Source organism: Natator depressus, chromosome 25, assembly GCF_965152275.1.
Source record: "Natator depressus isolate rNatDep1 chromosome 25, rNatDep2.hap1, whole genome shotgun sequence".
Taxonomy (NCBI): Eukaryota; Metazoa; Chordata; order Testudines; family Cheloniidae; genus Natator; species Natator depressus.
Genome location: NC_134258.1, coordinates 13,078,201 through 13,096,510, shown reverse-complemented (window position 1 = coordinate 13,096,510; position 18,310 = coordinate 13,078,201). Strand labels below are relative to the sequence as shown.

At 54.4% G+C, this 18,310-nt stretch overlaps 1 protein-coding gene across 1 annotated transcript; it reads left to right on the top strand.

Annotated features, from left to right (window-relative positions):
- Positions 1-6,575: 6,575 nt before the first annotated feature.
- On the top strand, positions 6,576-14,500 carry LOC141977789 (zona pellucida sperm-binding protein 4-like). Its single transcript, XM_074939472.1, has 12 exons — positions 6,576-6,750; positions 7,693-7,814; positions 8,941-9,025; positions 9,415-9,570; positions 9,930-10,117; positions 10,925-11,022; positions 11,334-11,461; positions 12,032-12,221; positions 12,305-12,452; positions 12,957-13,044; positions 13,651-13,767; positions 14,346-14,500. Exons 1-12 carry the CDS (start codon positions 6,576-6,578, stop codon positions 14,498-14,500), a joined length of 1,650 nt encoding a protein of 549 aa, XP_074795573.1.
- Positions 14,501-18,310: the final 3,810 nt, after the last annotated feature.

Sequence of the window (18,310 nt, the reverse complement as noted above, 5' to 3'; positions counted from 1 at the left end):
TCCGGGCTGGGGAGGCATCAGGGCTGGTGGTATCAGGACTGGGAGATCAAGGGGCATTGGGGCTGGGAGGCATCAGGACTTATGGAGACTGAGGGGCATTGGGGACTGGTGGGCATCAGGTCTGGAGTTTGGGGAGTATCAGGGCTGGGAACTGGGGAGGAAGTGGCGCTGCTCCCGCAGGGTTGCCATAAGTATAAATAAAAAGCACTTAAGTCTAGATGCCAAGTACAGCATTACGGAAGTACATAGGAGTACAAGTATGCGGTGGAGATAGTATTTATGTGTTTAAAAGTATACGTGCAAGTATTTCCAACTCCTGTATTCCCTGCGATTGTCTGGTCAATATATGGACAACTACATAAACAATAAAAGCACATAGTGGAAGAGAAAGAAAAAGAGTAACAATGACTTTTTATTCATCTACACAAGGCAGCACGGAATAACAATGAAAAAAATCTCTTACCAATGTAAATAAATGTATAAATTTCCTTTCTGTTACTTACAGCTAGGTAGCTTCGGATGCAGTAGCTTGATCATTATGCTTCAGTAGGTTGTCACAACAATCCAGACCTTATTAAAAAACCCAGGTCCTTTACATTTTTTCTCTAATCCTGATTCTGCAGCCAACGCAACTTAAAAAATGTCTGGGATACGGAAGCAGCAACAAATGACTTTGTACTTCTGTTACTCACAGCTGTATCACAGACCAAAATATTCTGAAACCGTTTTCTAAGTCCTGCCTTCACGTTTTCTACCAAGCAAGAAAAAAGCCCTGGCAGCCAGAACTCAGGGCCTGAAGCTCCCAAGCCAGGTTCTAAGGGCCAAACAGAATATGGGATAGTGGGGAGGCAGGTGATTGTTTCCAAAAACTATTTTAAAAGGTACTCGGAGATAAAAGAAAGTTATCCTTTCCGTACTTTTAGAATGTATTGAAATACAAGCACTAAGTACAGAATACGTAAAGTACTTAAGTACAAGCACGTAGAGTACTTTAAATACTTAAGTACAAATGTACTTACAAACAGGTGAACGGAGGGTTGGGAGCAATGGGGGCGTCAGAGCAGGGAGCTGGGGGGGTGGGGGGAGCATTGGGGCAGGGACATTTGCAAAGAGCAGTACTCCCCACTGTGCCCATCCCTAATGACCTCTGACCTTCCCATAGCATCTTTCATTCCCATGCATCCTGACTGTCTACTCACAGCCCCACCAAAATGCAGCCACTTCTGGGGAAGGAGTGGGACATGCTGCACAAGGCCGGCCCCATAGTCAAGTGAAACCAGAAAACATACAGGCGGAGTGATTTCTCTACCATCCCTTCAGAGACTTGCATTGAGTAAGTCTTGAATACAGAGCCATATTTACAGTCTCAAAATCTGACTAGAGATTAAAAGTTTTGACTTGACATTCTCCCAACCAACCCTTCATTTAAAGAGGGCCTTTCAACATCTTCTGTTTAACAGGATATGAAATTCCCATCAAGCGAAACTACCCCCTTTATTAATCACACGTCATTCATAATAGCCTAAGTTTACAGCCACAACTCCATGAGGGTGACTATTTCTCCTCCGCTGCTGGGGGTTGCAGCCTGGCCAAGGGAGGACCATCTGAGTGGGAGTTTGCTATGTTGTGGGTGGATTCCCCTGCCAGCCTCTTTTCTGGGAAGCACGCTGGAGCATTCGACTTCCCACGACTCTGCTCGAGGAGCTACAGCAAAGGTCATCCGTTGTGAGCTTCCCCCCACCCTGTCATCACGTTGCCTGGCGAGGATGCCCCAGCCCTGGGAACTGCACGCTCCCCCACCTGGCTCTGTGCATTCCTCCCGGGAGGGGTGTGCAACCCAGGTGAGGACCCACCCTCACACGCAACCTAGGCTTCCTTAATAATTCCCCTTTGCCCTACTCAGAGCACTAGACAGCGGCATCAGGACAGGCAGACAGCTGCGGCTGCCACTTCCCCCATGTTCTGCTCGTTGGGCTTTTTGCAATCAGGACAGTTGAACTGCCACTCCCTCCAGGCTGGCCCTGCTTCCCATGCCGAGGCCAGTTTGCATCTTGCATCCTCACCCTGCACAGGCTGGCCAAGGACAGGAGACAGCTTTCCCGGCTGGCAGCCAGCCCCACGCTCTGCTGGGTGTGGAAGGTGGAGAAAAGCCAGTCTGAAAAAACCACCGGCGTGCGTGCGTGTGCGTGTGCGCATGCTAGGGGTGCAAGTCAGTCTGCTCTCAAAGGTCACCTGCTCCTTGGCCACTTCTGCATTCCCAGTGGCACCCAAACCACAACGTGTTTGCAGAAGCGGGGCTGAAAGTGGGTTATCAAACCTTACCCCACACCTGCTGCTGCTCTGGTGCATTCTCCTTGGGGGGACGCCCCAGCGTGCACAGCTAGGAGCCTGTGTGGGTTTCTGCCCCGTGGCAATTGGTGGATTAGGTTATACACTCCCAATATGGATTTGGTTATCCTATAGCCCCAGCCCTAACCACAGGAGCCATTAAACACTGCACGGAAACACACCCACAGAACTGAAATACCTTTGGGGCTAATGCAGCCCCCTCTGGTTTTGAGAGGGTGGCCTTCTGCTTTGGGAGCCCCGAGACCTGGGGTCAACTCCTCCTTCTGCCATCTCCCCGACTGTGTGTCCTCAGGCCAGTCACTGAACCGCTGTGTGTCTCCGTTCCCCACCTGCCCAATGGGGATTTGTCTCTTGCACTAACAGGGAGCGTCGCTCACGATGTGAATATCCAGCATCAAGCACAACTGCTCCTTGAGTTCAGAAGGGGCCTGGAGGTGCTGCTGGAATGTAAACCGTAGATGTGGCCTTGGGAGGGGCCAATGTGACGTCGTGATGCTGGTGTTGTCACAACGTGACATCCTTGTCCCAGAGGATGACATTTGAAGAGTTGCAACCCCCAAGGTCAGGCTGACAGTGGCCAAAACTTGTGACCATCCAGTGGTTCTTTGTGGGTTAGGTGGGTCTTGGTCCAGGTGGGCACCCATGACACACGGCCCTCTGATGGCAGGCTCAGCAGAGAGGTGAGGATGAAATGGGCAGTGGAGTTAAACTCCCGCATCTGACTCTGGGGAGGAGCCATGGCACAGGGAAGGTGCTGGGGGAAATGGACGGAGCATTCATTGGGAAAGTCAGCTCCAAGTGAGTCCCTTCTGTGAGATACCTTGGCCACATTCTGTGCAATTCTATTTTAAAATCTAGCCCCTGGGAGAAGGGACTTGTAGCCATTATCCCAGGGAAGTTGCCCCTGGGCAGTGAAACTGAGGAGACGAAAGCTATAGCTAGTTACAGTCCATAACTAACATCTAAAGGTCTGTGCTGAAGTGAAACTGATTTCACCGCTGCATGCTAGAGCCCTTCACTGGGAAATTACAACTGACGGCTGGCACCTGCTGATCTGACTGAGAAACGAAGCGCAAGACTGGATCTCTAGTACACACATGCCCTCATGCCCACACACACACACACTCACTCAGCTGCCCAACTGCAGAGGGAATTTGGTGTGCTCTATCCCTGTCTGATCCTTCCCATTTTACCGATGACAAAACCGAGCCACAGAGCAGGGACATGACTTGCCTAAGTTCACCCAGAATGGGATAGGCCCCAGGTCTCCTGCAGCAGAGCATCTGCTTTCACCCATAGGCCCCACTGTTTCCTTTCAGAAGTGAATGAAAATGTTTCCTGATGTGGATTTTAGGCATTTCCCCGTACCTGTATAACCCACAGCATGAGTCAAACACCGGCTAACCTTAGGATGTAGCTCAACATCATTAGCAGAGACAGAACCATATCAGCAAGGCAAAACCCTGTATATTTTTACTGGCATTAAATGTATGCAACTTTGCATAAAATGCATAATCCACATGGATTTACATAGCTGAATCCTGAGGTGCCAAGATGGGGTGTTATAACAAGGGAAGCTGCCTGCCAAAGGACCTCCCCTTCGGGATGGAGCCTGCAGTGGTTTAAGGCCTATAGACGATTGCCTTGGAATTATGGGAAGGTCTTTTTCCCTTGAAGAAGACTCATGGTGGGAGCTCCTGCTGGAGAATTGGGACACTGTCTGCTGGGAGCACAGGTGGGCTACTGCTGAGGTGGAGGTTATGGCTGGTTGAACACTTTCCATCAAAACTTTGAAAAATGCACCCCGTGCATCTGGAGAAGTGGGGTTTTTACCCACAAAAGTTTATGCCCAAACAAATCTGTTAGTCTTTAAAGTGCCACCGGACTCCTCCTTTTTGAAAAATTGGGTTTTCCACCACACGCTTTTTCCGAACAAGTGCCTGTTTTCTACAGATAATTTTGATTTTTCATGAAAAAAGAAAAAAACCCTCCAAACACCTGACAACCAAAATATTTCAGTTTGGCTATGCTGCTGCAATGCCTCCTGGGAACTGTAGTTCAATTACTCCACATCCCCATTTTCCTCTATGGGCCAGGCTCCCTGGCTGCACTGCATCTCCCACAATGCACCATGGCTATGGAGTCCCATGATGCCTCTCCTTTCCAAGATTTTGAGTTTTGGCCGAATTTTTCAGTTTTTAAATTTTCACCAAAAAATTGAAATTTTTACAGGGGGAAAAAAAAACATTTCTGAGCAGCTCTGGCAGGTCCGGCCCAGCCTATAGGAAACATGCCTGTTTTCCAGGCAAGTCAAGGCCCTGATGCTCACGAGAAGTTGGCGTGAGAACCTTCCATCGTTGCCATGGTGGCTGATGGTAACCCATGGGTAAAGAAGGGATATAAAGGAATCCCCAGCAAGAGTTGCCTTTTTTACTTTGTATGTTGGTGTCTCTCCTTTTTCTTATTTGCTGCTCTGCAGTGTGGGTCTAGTCACCATAACACCCAGATCTCATCCAGCACATTTCATCCTTTCATCTCAAAGAGCTTTACGAAGCAGGTCAACCACCATTTTACAGACTGGGAAACTGAGGCACAGAGAGCAGAAGTAACTTGCCCCAGGTCATCCAGCAGGTCACAGATAGGAATAGAACTGACGTCTCTAGTGCCCCAGTCCAGGGCTCTGGCCAATAGGCCACACTGCTGCCAAGCCACCTGAGTTGCAAGCCCTGGTGTCTGTCAGGTTCGGGTGATGGGCCCCTGCCGTCCTGCAGGAGGCTCCTGCCGGCCAAGCTCTGCTGAGCCTGTCAAGCTGACCTGCCCTCCAGCCTGGCCCAAATGGCCATGAATAGAGGTGCCCCTGCCCGCCCCGGAGAAGGTGCCAGTCTACAACCAGCCACCTGTATCTACCCATAGCAGACCACGAGTCTTTCCCTTTGCCCTCCCCCCGGCTCCTTGCCGGCTGTCTGTCTGTGTCTGCTCTTTGCGGGGTGGGGGGTGGGGGGGATTGACCTGACAAAATCCCAGCTGTGCCAAGGAGCTGAGATCATTTCAGTCGCGACCCACTGAATGGGATCAGCGGTGCCTCAGTGATGTTCCCCTCACAAGCTGGGCCAGGCCGGCCTGGCAGGCCGAGAGGCCCAGGTCCTTCGTAAGTCGCACTTTCCTGAGAGCGCCTGGCAAAGGAGGGAGGTTTCTGTCCCCTAGGGGAGCAGAGGGGGGCCCGGTGGAGGAATTGGCGTGAGCCCATCGCAAAGTCAGGCCTGGGCTAGTGCCATCACCACCACGGGGGTGTGGAGAGACGCAGGCGCACGTGCAGGGAGGGGCAAAGCGTGGGGCCCACAGAGGGCACGTCTCCACAGACCAGAGCCAGCTTTGATCTAGCTAGCGTGGGTACCAACAGCAGCAAAGCTGCAGCAGCAGGGGTCTCAGCACAGGCTAGCCCCCTGAGTAAGAACCCAGGCGCCCAGGCAGGCTTGGACAGCCTATGCCACATGGCTTCGCTGCTCCCGTCCCCGAGCTAGCTGGGGTACACCTACGTGTGCTGCAGTCACCCCCCTGGATTGCAGTGCAGACATAACCTGAGGGGGAACAGGATGAGAGGAGAAAAGTGATCCCGTGGGGGAAGGAGAGGCTAGGTCTAGGGAAGCTGCAATTGGATTAATTTGCACAGATACTTCTCCCATGGGAGGGAGGGATAAGACTGGGGCTCAGTTTACCCCTCTATAAATAATAAAACCTCCTAGCACTTTATAGTCATCTGACTAAAGGAGTTCTCAATCTCCAAAGCATTCTGGCTTTCATCCCTTTCCACACTTGTTTTTTGTTTGTTTTTTCCAGCCAATAAATAGCCCCTCACCCGCTAAGTACCTCTTCAGCCTTCAAACACTTTATTTCCCTTTTTAAATGTTTCCTTTTGAATTAGCAAAACCTGTACGGGTCTTAACAAGGGCTTGGGGATGAGAAAGAATCAATAAAACACTTTAGAAGGGGGGTGGGATGGTTTTGATCCATTTGGAGCAAGTGCAGTGAGTTTCAAATTAAGGCCCATTGGAAGGTGTAAACTGACTGCTGGCCAGCTGGAGTCACACCTGGTCCATATGGGAATTTAGACCTCAGTGCTGGCCAATCAGAGCTCCTTGAAAGGTATAAGACCCGTGCTAATGGCTTAGAAAGCAGTGAGTAGCTGCATAGGTGGGCTAGTCTGTGAAGTGAGGCTGATGGGTACCATGATGTTTTGGCTCTTTTGTGGCCTCTTTTTTCTGATTGGGGGAGCTCAGGGTGGCTTTAGGAATGGGGGGGTTCTTTGGGATATTAGCTGGCTGACCTGTGGGCAGAGAAGCTTGGTATTCACCCTGCTCCCAAACCAGACTGAGACAGCTCCCCTTGTGCTGAGAGCTCTGGGTAAGTTGAACAAAGCTTAAAATCCTTTAGTCTCTAAGGTGTTGCTGGGATTCTGGGAGGAAGTTTCCCCTAGCAGGTAAAGCTGAGGTGGTGCTGTGGGTCTTTGATTACAAGTAACTTCCTGGGGTGTTGCCCTCTCTGCTTACCTCCAGTGAGGGTACAAATGTAATGCTTATTGACTGTCCCCAAAGATTTGAGCTGCTAGATGCTAGACCAGGGAATGCCTTGGGAGTAATTGGCTCAGTTACTTGGCAGAAACTGGCAAGTGCCCAAAGGGGGCTAAAACCCCTGACTGCTGGTGCACTAACAAAGCCAGTAATGCATAAGACCATAACGGTCAGACCAGAAGTCCATCTAGCCCAGTATCCTGTCTGGCAATAGTGGCCAATGCCAGGTGCCCTGGAGGGAATGAATACACCAGGGAATCATCTGGTGATCCATCCCCTGTGTCTGCTGGAGACCTGGCTCTGGGGTGAGGTGCATTGGATGCTGAATGACTTGAGTTGGCTAATATTACTCCTTGGCTACAGCTGTGGGGGAACTCCTCTCCCCCCCCCACCCTGAATATGGAGGATGGATGCCAAGCTGCTGAGGTGGTGTGAGGAAGTGGCAGAGTGGCCTTTGTGAGGCCAAATGGAGTGAAACTAGCCCTAAACCACATGGGCTAGTCCATGGCATTGGCCTGTCTCTGAACAAACTCAGTCTGTTCCCTGTAAGGAAGGCTCCTACTCCATCCCCTCCCCAACCACACTGCTGACATTTGAGGCACTGCCAGTTAAGGTCAAATGGTAGTAGAAGGGAGGGGTCAGTGGATCCTCAAGGCTGGTGTGACTCCTCTGCAGAGCCTCCCTGCTCAGGGTCTGGCAATGGGGGGGCAGTGGATCTGGGACTAGGAGGAACAGGGCTGAAGGTGCTTTGTCTGATGCTCCTCTTGGCCTCCAGATGCAGAAGGCAGGCCCCGTGTTCTGCAGAGCAACCCTGCCTGTGGGACGCGTGTCGAGCAGCAAGCCAATAGCTCTGTGGTGGTTGAAGCGTCCTATGCTGGATGTTATGTCAACGAGAGAGTAAGGCCCTGTCTGGGAACCCCCCTGGTGTGAATGGGATGGGTAGCAGTGCTTATGAAGGGGGTGTAAGGAGACCATGGTTGGATCTGTCTGCAAGGGCCTAGCCACTAGTGCACAGAACTGGGAATTGGGAGACCTGAGTGCTAATCCTGCCACTAACTTCCCATATGGGGCAAGTCTCTTCACATGTGCCTCAGTTTCCACATGCCCAAGCCTGCTCCTGAGCTTCAGGAAGGCTGAGGCTTGGCTGGTGTCCACACAGCGTCCTGAGAGCCTAGGCTGGCCAGCGCTGTGAACATGCAGTGTTACTAGCTGGGGGGACTTGACGTGTTCATGCTACTCTCCTTCCCCCACCCCTGCCTTGGAAACACTTACACTGGCCTGGCTTCCATCCCTGGAGCTGGGAGCTAGTGATCTCACTGCTTCCAGTGTGATGTCATTGCAGCTGGCTTGTCTCGCCCTTGGATCTGCTGCTCTGGCCAGCAATCCCTCTGCTGGCCCAGCTCAGAGGGTGGAGTCCCCCACACAGAGGGAGAGCTTGGCCGCAGCAATGCGGGGAGGAGGATGACCCCAGTCTGTACTGGAAGGCCTGAAATCTCCCCCTTGTTGCTTCTCTCCCCATAAAGCTGGCTCCGTCCCTTGGTTAGACCATGGCTCAGCGCCTGCCTGTGCAGGGAGTGGCCTGGCCTAGCAGCTAGGTCAGGGCGTGAAAGTCAAATCTTGGTTTCTTGTCTGATCTGCCACTGAGATGCTGAACCCCTCCAGGCCAACTAGTGCTAGGGTCAGTGACATGGGCAATGCCAATGCTCTCCCCTCAAGGAGCCGTGGTACCAAAGGCAGAGTGTCAAGGCTGGGGAGGATGATCTTGGCTTTGCCGTACTCCGTCCCCTGAAACTGAAACCCGCTTTAGTGTTGGCTTAGTGGCTGCCTGCTCGTGTCTGCTGCCTGCAGCCCTGGTGAGACTTGTGGGTCCATGTGCCCACCCAGGGGATAGGTTGGGCTGCCTGTGAATCCTGCTGTCCCCCTAAATCATTCGTGCTCCTGGCTCTCCTTGAGCACATGGTGCTGGGGAGGGACTCTGAGTACTTGAACCATCACTGTGGTGTATCCTCTGCTTCCTGCCTAGGATGGCAGCTTCGTGATGACAGTCCAGATCGAAGGCCCTGTGGCTTCCTACAAGGAGGAGCTGAGGTGCCCAAACCACCTTCTAGGTAAGGGCATCCATGCCTTGGCCAGGGATGGGACTGCACCATTGCTGGGATCTTCCTGAAGGAGGATACTTGGTGTGGCAGGAGGCCTTGTCTCTGGGCATGCTGTACCAGCTGCCAGGAGTTATCCACCTCCCTGAGGAGGGACTGGGCCATGGGAGATGCTGTTGTCTCCTGGCCCATCCTTTGGGGTGGATAACTGGGGGTCCAGGCACTGACAAACCCCTCCTGCATGGCTGAAGAGAAGCAGGAGTTCCAGCCCATGGTGCTGCAGGAGGAGGCCAGGCCTCTCTCAGCCACCCCATGGGGCTTCCTCGACCCATGGCCAGGGTCTGGTGGTTTGGGGGGAGGGCAGCTGTCTGAGCAAGCACTGTCTTTGCCTCTCTCCCTAGCCCGGGATGCCCCGAGCCCTAGCGTGTGCTCTGCCATCCAGGCCTCGGCTAGGCTGCCGTGCGCTGCCCCACCCATCACACGAGGCGACTGCGAAGCGCTCGGCTGCTGCTACCAGCCCGGCGACAGGCTGACTCCCTGCTACTATGGTGACAAGGGTGAGCGGGGGCTTTCCTCTGCCCGAGGGACCTGCTGGGATCTCTGCAGCAGACCGATACTGGAGGGTGTGTCCGGGGGGGAAGAACCCTGTTGGGGCCTAGGGCCACCCAAGGGCCTTGGTGGGCTTTAGGACCCAGTGATGGAGTTCCTGTCCCTTTGCACTCAGGCCTGTCCTGTCACTCTCTCATCCCAGTGACTGTCGGGGCAGGACTAGTTCTAGCAAGTCGTCTTCTCCCCGTGTCTAGAGACTCCTGCTTCACTGGGGTGCTAGCCTGGAGGTTTTTGGGGGGGGTCCCCAGGCAAATGGCTCCAGCAGAGGCTGCAGCTCCCTGCTGAGAGGCTGTGTGGCTCTCCCCAGTGACCGCACAGTGCACCCCAGATGGCCAGTTCTCAGTTGCAATCTCAAGGGATGTGACCACACCACCCCTGGACCTGAGCTCCGTGCACCTGGTCAGCGCTCACGGCAGCAGATGTGCCCCGGTGTCTAGGAATGAAGACTTTGTCGTGTACCGCTTCCCGCTCTCGGCCTGCGGGACCACTGTCCAGGTAAAGGAGGGCACCTGTTGGTCAGTCCACCCTCTGCTGGGCAAGGCACTTCATGAACTCTCATCACTCTCTGATGGCAGCTGATTGTCCTTGAGGCTATGGAGGGGGGTGTCACTAACAGTCACCATGAGGCTGTATTTGATGTGTCCTGAGACCATCAGATTTGTCCCTTGCAGCCTGGGGTTCTGAGCCTACAGCCTCTGCTTATGGGTGGTCTCCCAAGGTTTGGGCCCTACAACTCTGAGGTGGAGTTAGGCTTCTTGTGCATCACCACATCAACCCTGCTCCCCAGTGGCTGCTAATGCTTGTGGTGTAGAAAGGCCAAATAGCCTTAGAGCTAAAGGGGCCCCATGGGCAGGAAAAGGGGGACATGGCACCCATTGATCTGCCTGGGTCCCTACATGGAACAACCTTACAGTGTCTCTGGTGTCAGCTACAGACTGGCCATGAAACCAGCCTGTTCAGTGTAGCTGGAAGTCTAGTGGCTCGAACACTGGGGGGGTGTGCTTGTTCTGGAAGGGGGTGGGGACTGGCATATTGACTGGTTTCTGGTTGACTTGAACTTGAGCCAAGTAAAGCTGGGCTGGGTCTCTCCTATGCAGACTGGCTCCAGTCAATCCTCACAGGACACGACTCCTGCAAAAGCATGGCAGGGAGGGGTGTAGCCTAGGCCATTAGATCTCAGACCTATTGTCTGTGGGGGGCTAAGCTGCTGACCACATGTGAATCTCCCTTGCACAAGAACTCGGCAGCTCCAATGGGAAGGCCTTACTGGTGCCCCCAGCCTCTCTTCTCCCCCCTGTGCAGGCATCTGGTGACCAGAGGGTGTATGAGAATGAGCTGGTAGCAGACCGCAAAGTGCTCACTTCCCATTCTGGCTCAATCACTCGGGACAGCACCTTCAGGTAACAGGCCTGGCAAAGCTTGGAGGCCTCTGCTGAAAACAGGGGGCCTTGTCAGCCAAGCAGTGTTTGGGTCCCTCTCCTAGGGGGGCACCTCCCCTGCCAGGGAGGGCTAGGGGATGTGCACTGGCTGTCAGCCCACTGCTGAGCTCCCTGCTTACACCACCTCCTGCTGGGGGAGGCCACCTGATCCCCTGGAATTAAAGGGGGGGAGGCACTAGCCATTCACTGAGGTCTCAGGTCTCCCCCTGTCCTCTGAGTGTGCTCTCTGGGGGAGTCCAGAGGTGACCAGCTGTCTGGCCTTTCCCCACCAGGCTGACCATCCGCTGCAGCTACTCAGCTGAGGACTTCCTCCCTGTGAACGTCATTGTCTCCACCCTTCCTCCACCCCTGCCTGCAGTTGGGCAGGGACCCCTGGCCTTGGAGATGAGGATTGCTACAGGTGACTGCATGGAGGCCTACCAAGCACTTGAGATGCTTCTGAAATGTTGACATGTCTGGCCCACTTCTGTGCCTGGCTAGCTCCAGAGCCTTGGGCTGCTGAGTGGCACTCAAGACTTGAATCACTGCTCCTTGGGAGTGGGGGGGGGGGCACGTACCTGGATGGTGGGGGTGACTCTGCTCCTAGAGCAGCTGGTACCCACTGGGAGGGAAGGAAGCTTGACTTGGCCATGACCTAGCCTGGGTGGTCTCTCAGCATGGCTGCACTGGCCCCTCTCCCTTCAGGGAGATCACTGCTGTCTGAAATGACTTTCCTGGTCTGCCTCCTGTAGTGTCCCAGCTGGGTCCCAGGGCACAACTGCCCTTGCTGATCATGGCTCTGATACTATACCAGTGGGACCTGGTCACCAGGAGACAAAAGCCTCACCCCATGCTCCTAGAGAGTGAATAGGAACCAGGGGGAAGTGGGTGATTCTGCCCCAGTACTTGCCTTGCAAAGCACCCCATGAAATCAGTGATCCTGCCCAGGGTCAGGGCAGAACTTGGTCATCTCATTTCATTCTTGCTGCAGATGAGCATTACAGCACCTACTACACAGACCGTGAGTACCCAGTAGTGAAGCTTCTCCGGGACCCAGTGTATGTGGAGGTCCGCATCCTCCAGAGAATGGACCCAAACCTGGTTCTGGTCCTGCATCAGTGCTGGGCCACCCCAAGCACCAACCCCCTGCAGCAGCCAGAGTGGCCGATCCTTGTGGATGGGTGAGTCTGGGTGGATGGGGATGGGAGCGGGGCAATCTCTGCCAGGTGAGAAGCCTCAACCATCACTGCTTGGCCCCTTCCAGGTGCCCTTACGAAGGCGACAACTACCAGACCCAGCTGGTGCCTGTGGGCGAGGCCTCGGGGCTGCAGTTCCCATCTCACCACCAGCGCTTCATTGTCAGCACTTTCACCTTTGTGGACATCACCTCCCAGAGAGCACTCTCAGGCCCGGTATGGTCCCACTCCCCAGAGGATTAGCCCTGGGACTTCCCCTGGCCAAGCCAGTGGGTCAGGGATCCTCCTGCAAATGCAGCTGAGACTGACCTGAAGCTGCTTTGCAACCTCCCAATGCAATTCTGCCCCTCTCCTGATAGCTTGGGTGGGGAGCACCTGAGTGGACAGATTCTAGTCTGTGGCCTAAAGTGACCAGCACGGGCTTACCTGGCCTAAAGCAAACCCCATCCAGGGGGCAATCATGACCCTGCTGCTGTTCTCATGGCCTTAGGCTGCAAAGCCCCATGCTGGGTCATGCCTGTGTAGCCACATGGCAAACTAAGCTTCTGCTCTTAACAGCTCTGCAGGAGGCAAAGAATCCCACTGCTGTAACTGGCTGGAGATGTCCCTCTCTGTGGCCTTCACAGAGCTGGAAGCCATCTTAGGGTGGAGGGAGGCAGTGACCCTCTGGTGCAGGTCCCCTTAGTCCTTCCTTGCCAAGCATGAATTCTCTGCTTCCAGGTGTATTTCCACTGCAGTGCCTCTGCCTGCATGCCCTCTGGGTTGGAACGCTGTGTAGTCCAATGCCCCACAAACCTGCAGGGGAGAAGTAAGTCTGTTCCTCCTTGGCATCTGCCTCTTGCACCTCTGGCTCTCAACAGGCCTGAGACCCTTGGGTCTTTCCCATTCACCCCCTCCCTTGGCAAGTGCCAGCTCTAGAACCCAGCACCCCAGACCCATGGGATGCTGGTTAAGACAGGCCATGGCAGGAAGGTCTCCACTCTGCAGGGATACACAGGGCATGAAGGCTTGGCTACAAGCAGTCAAGCTACTGGCTAGATTGAAGCCACCTTCAGGCCTCCTGCAGGTTGCCCCTTCAGGGGATATGACCCTGTTGGGAGGGAACCTCTAAGACCCCCCTCACAGATTGGTCATAGGCCTCTGGCAAGGCACCCAGGCACTAGCCAAGGGGCTTGAAGTGAGACCATGGATCTCCCCTTCCCAGCCTGTGTGTACAATGACCACTTGAGCCTCTTCCCCCAGCAGTGACCCTAAGCACCTGAGTGTCATCTGGACTTTCCCATGGGGGCTGGAACTGGGCCACAGGCCTTGCACTGGAGACAGCCTGCAAAGCCCTAGCCCACATGGGGTTGGGGGATAGGCTCCCCAGGGACTGGGAAGAGAACTGTATTGACAACACTTCCCTCTCTCCTAGTGAGAAGAGCCTCCCAGAGCCAAGCCTGGGGGGAGGAGCCCCTGAGCCTGGTGACAGCTGAGGGGCCTGTGGACTTCCAGGCTGGCCAAGAAGCAGAGGATGACCTTGCCCAAGAAGGTAATGGAGCAGGCCCTGGGGGTGAAATGGGACCATGGTGCCTGCCTCATGGGGTGGGTGTTCATTAAACTGGGGGGTTGAGTATTCTGGGAATGGGGGGGCCAGCTCAGTACCTCAGGTCCCCTCTCCTGGAGGGGGGTGATGAGGATCAGTGGAAGGAGGGGCTTGTCCCTCCCTCCATCCAGTGGTGAGGCAGCTGAGCCAGGGAGGAGGCAGAGAACAGCCCCCAGGCTGGTGGTGGCACCATGAGGCAGTGCTTAAACCTGACCAGAGATGTGAGGAGCCCCTCGCTTCCAGTCAGGGCCTAGTGTAAAGCCACTTCATGCTTCAGCAGCTCCCAAGCAGCCAGTCACCCCTGCCCTGGAGATTATCTGAGGGAGCCCCTCAAAGCCAGTGCACCTCCTTTGGTAGAGATGGCTGAGCTCTGGCAGGCCTAGTGTGGAATGGAAGGGGGCTGTGGGGGGTGAGGCCCCTGCAGGGCAGTGGGGGAGGACTAGGGCAGGATCTGGCAATGACCACCTGAGCACTGATGTCTGGCTTGCTGTGTCCTCGTTCCTAACCAGCCCCTCCCTCCACAGGTTCCCATGGACTCAGGCCCCTGGTGGAGTGGGGAGAGGTGCTGGTGCCCCTGGCAGGGGCTGTTGCTGCTCTCATGGTTGCTGTCGTGGTGGCTCTGGGCCTGAGGAAGCACTGGGGCAGGTGGGGACATGCCAGTGGGACTGCAAGTGCCTAAGGAATAAACCAATCAAGTGAATGATGCCTCCTGTCATTACTGATGGTGCACAGAGAGTCTGCTCTGCAGTGTGGGTCTGCCATTGTGCACTGGGGAGGGGGAGAGGCACAGAATCCAGAGGGAATCAAGGCACTAGGGACCCATAGTGCTGGGCGGTCCTGGCTCATCACACCAAGAGGCAGCTCAAGGGTGCAGGCCTTGCTGATGAGGGGGAGTGGTGCAGAGGGGGACCTGCAGGGCTGGTAGCAGCTAGTGCTTAAGGGAGGCAAATGCCCTGCACACAGAGCAGAGACCCATAGGGAGAAGAGGGTGGCATCTTGTCAAGGTCTTGCCTGCTAAAGCAGCTGGTTCCAGAGCTCTGCTGAATCTCTAGCTCCCTGGGCTCAGCAGGCCCCCCTGTGCCTCCCAGCTTGGAGGGTGGCAGAGCTGGGACCAGATTCCTGCATGCTGGTGTCTGCAACCAGGACATGTCTTCCCTCCATAGAACACACTAATCAGCTGTTACATGGGGAAGGTTAATGGCCAGGGCACTCTGGTGGAAATTAAACCCTCCACCTACAGGAAGGCAAACAGGGGCTGCTGTACTGGCAGAGTCAGGGACCAACCCCAATTTGTCCAGCTCTTCCTGCTGGCAGGGAAAACACTAGGTCGAAGACCCAGCAGGCATGGGGCTGTCTTACTGCTCTGAGCCACCTTCTGCTGGTGTGATTTCCACTATTGGAACAAGTGGACTCTGTCCCTCCCTATGGGGTGGAGGGGATGTGTGCTCTAGACTCTCAGCTACGGGTCTATGCTGGGGTCCAGTCCAGGGAAAGGGTGTCTCTACCAAAAGAGAGACCCTTGTGCAGAGGGTCTGGGGTGGTAACTCCACCCTGCCACAAGGCAACCTGTACTACAATTTACCTCTAAGCTCCTGGTGGCAGCTGGGGCCATCCCTGTCTCCTGGGAAGGGGAAGTCAATCACCTTTCCAATTCACTGCACTACCTGTGAGTAGCTGCAGGGATGGTAGAGGATCAAGCATGTGCTGCCCCAGCTGCAGTGGGTTTCCCATAGAGCACTGCAGTGCCTTGGCTAGGTGTAGCACAGTGAGTAAAATAACTGGCTACTGGGGAAGTCTGGCCAAAGTCTTGCCTATACAATTGGACAACTTGGTGCCAAGTCTCTCCCACAGCTCGTGCTTGAGCCAGGGCACCCAGGTAATCCACTGCTGGGCTGAGAGGAAGGGGAGCAGGCCCAAGAGGGAGTCTCTTTGGGCTGGTTCTAGGATACATCTGTCCTAGATCACATTGGGAGTCTCTTGTATGCGTGGGTGGTGCTTTTGTGCTCATGCTGCATGATTTAAAAACAGCCTAACTAGAATTGGAAACCAAGTTGAGCAGATCATGTAGAATAACTTTACCATTATGGACCATTGACCTTCAAGAAATTCCTGTTATTTATCAGGGCCAGATCCCAGTGGTAGATGGGGCTAAACTATCAGGGAACTGATCCATTTCAAGATTGCTGAACTCAGGTTCAGTGTCAGCAAAAACACATGCTGAATTTTCCGTATCAGTGTTGGGATATCCGTGGCTGTAGTTCTGGGTCCACAGAAGCAGTTTAGGCAAAGGAAGTTGTGTTTTTTATATTTGCCCTCCAATCATTCTCTAGTTTCCTGCCTTGTAGGACCATAAAATAGTTTGCATAGTTTAACAAATCATGTCTATCCTACTTGTACTGAAGGACTCTGTACCATTTTGCATAGCTCAACCTTTAGCAAGTATGTTCTTTTCAGCTGAGGCATTCTGCAGTAAAACAGTAACTATATTTAAACTTAAAAAAAAAAAAAGGGAGGGGGGGAGCACTTCCCCTTCCTTACACCAGGCCCAGGGCTAGGCTGCTCAAGTAACCTGGCCTAGGGTCAATACCTCACTTGGCCTGCAACAAACAGCTTGCAGAGGCTGGTAAGAGGCAGGTAATCAGTGGTTTCTCTAGCTACATGGGAGCTGGTTGAACCTTGAGGGTGCTTCATTAACACTGGGGGAGGCAAAGGCTCATGGGTAGCCCCCTGTTACTGGGGGGGGACCAAAGTACTAGTTGGGCAGGGGTCTGCCCATTCCACATGCTGGTGGGGACAGGGCTCCAGTTGCCGTGCGTTGTAGGATTCTTAGGACCAGCATGACCTAGTCTCTCACCCCACCAGCTGCTGCACGCTGTGGGGTTTCCGCCATGGTGGGACTCTGGCTCCTGGCCCATCTAACGCGCACAGCTCAGCTGCTGTATGTCACATGACAGAGAATTGCAGCAACTGACCTGCATGGCACAAGAGCAGGTTTGTTTCTTCCCCCGGGGTGCATCAGGTCAGCTGTGTCATGCCGCTGTGAGGAAACACCCTTTCCCCTCTAGGGCTAACAACCACTGTGGGGTGTGCTGGGTCCTCTTGTGGTATGACAGACAGCAGGGCCTGGGCTGAAGAGGGAGGAGAAGATGGCTGGAAATGGCTGCTCCCAGCGAGGACTGAAGGCTGGTGTGACACTCCCCCAGGAGACAGTGTGGAGATTTTTCTTTAGTGTGAATTCCCTTTGCTGCTGGTGCTGATTCTGAATCCCACCTTGGGGCTCAGGAGTGAGGCGGGGGAGAGAGAACCTTCCTTCTCCTGAGTCCAATCTAATAGTCTAGGGCCGGAGCAGGAGGCTGGCCCTGTGCATCTGGTATCTGCATGGTATATTCCCTCTGTAACGGAACAGAGCTGGTGAGGGCAGGGTCCCCTGCCTCTCAAAGTGGCAGACCCCTAACAAGTTGCAGAGATCCTGGGGGGAGAGAGGATCATTAGCATTTCCTCCTCAGGCTGTCCAGGCCAGCTGGTGCTTAGCCACTGAGCAGGGCAGGTCTGTGCCAGCCACCGTGGGGTGTATACTGCCAGGGCCTACGCTCCCCCAAAGCCAGCTGGGCTGGAGGCCGCTCTGGGTCTGCACCCTGTTTGTTGCCCCCGCTCCTCTCCCAGGCTAGGCTCTGCCAAGCTCCCTGTTCCTCTCGCGGTGTTTCCCAGCGTGTGGCCGGAGTCTGAGTGGACACGCGGCCCTGTGTTGATGGGGCTAGACCCTCCCCATCCTGCAGGGGTCACTTGGAAATTCTCCATGGGCTGGGCCTGTGGCAGGGTTTGTCCTGGCCAACAAGGCCCTGATCCTGAGCAGTCCCTGTAGGAGGTACTGCTGTAAATACCAGCTGACCTAGGAAGAGCTAGACAGAAGCTTTCAAGGGGCATGTAGGTATCATGGGCCCACTGTGAGTCAATGCCTCTGAAAAGCTCCTCACCGTGCCTCCAGGGCTGACAACGTGAAGCGGTGCCCCATAGGCTGGTATAAATACATGCTGTCCTGCTTTGGTGCTGTTTGTAGACACCCCAGGGTGGAAGTGGGGCTTGTACCTTTACGGGAACAAGGTCTACGTTGTATGCTGGGTCGGCCCCACCTTGTCTCTGCTAGAACTGTTGGTTTTACTCCCACCCATACGCTTCCACTGGTACAAACTCTGTGTGGAGCAGGCCCGGGAGGACTGGGAATCCTTCAGAGCAGGAACAGGGTCCCCTGAAAGCCCTGGGAGGTTGGCAGGCAGGGAAGCGGAAACGGCGCATCACTGAAAAGAGGAGGCTTGAGGCAGGGGCTTGAGTACAAATCATTTAATAGGAACCCCCATCCTTGTCCATTACTGTTTGGGCTCCCCACACGCTCAATGTGCTCTGGAAAACGAATGGGGAGCGGGGTGGAATTTCAGGGCAGATGCAGCTTTTGAAATAAACTGACCCCTTTAAGGGCCACTGTCACTATTTC

Coding starts and splice junctions, on each gene's coding strand:
- LOC141977789 (XM_074939472.1), top strand. CDS start 6,576: ATGATGTTTTGGCTCTTTTGTGGCCTCTTTTTTCTGATTGGGGGAGCT. Junction 13,045..13,650: donor CACAAACCTGCAGGGGAGAA/GTAAGTCTGTTC, acceptor CCTCTCTCCTAG/TGAGAAGAGCCTCCCAGAGC. Junction 13,768..14,345: donor GGATGACCTTGCCCAAGAAG/GTAATGGAGCAG, acceptor CTCCCTCCACAG/GTTCCCATGGACTCAGGCCC.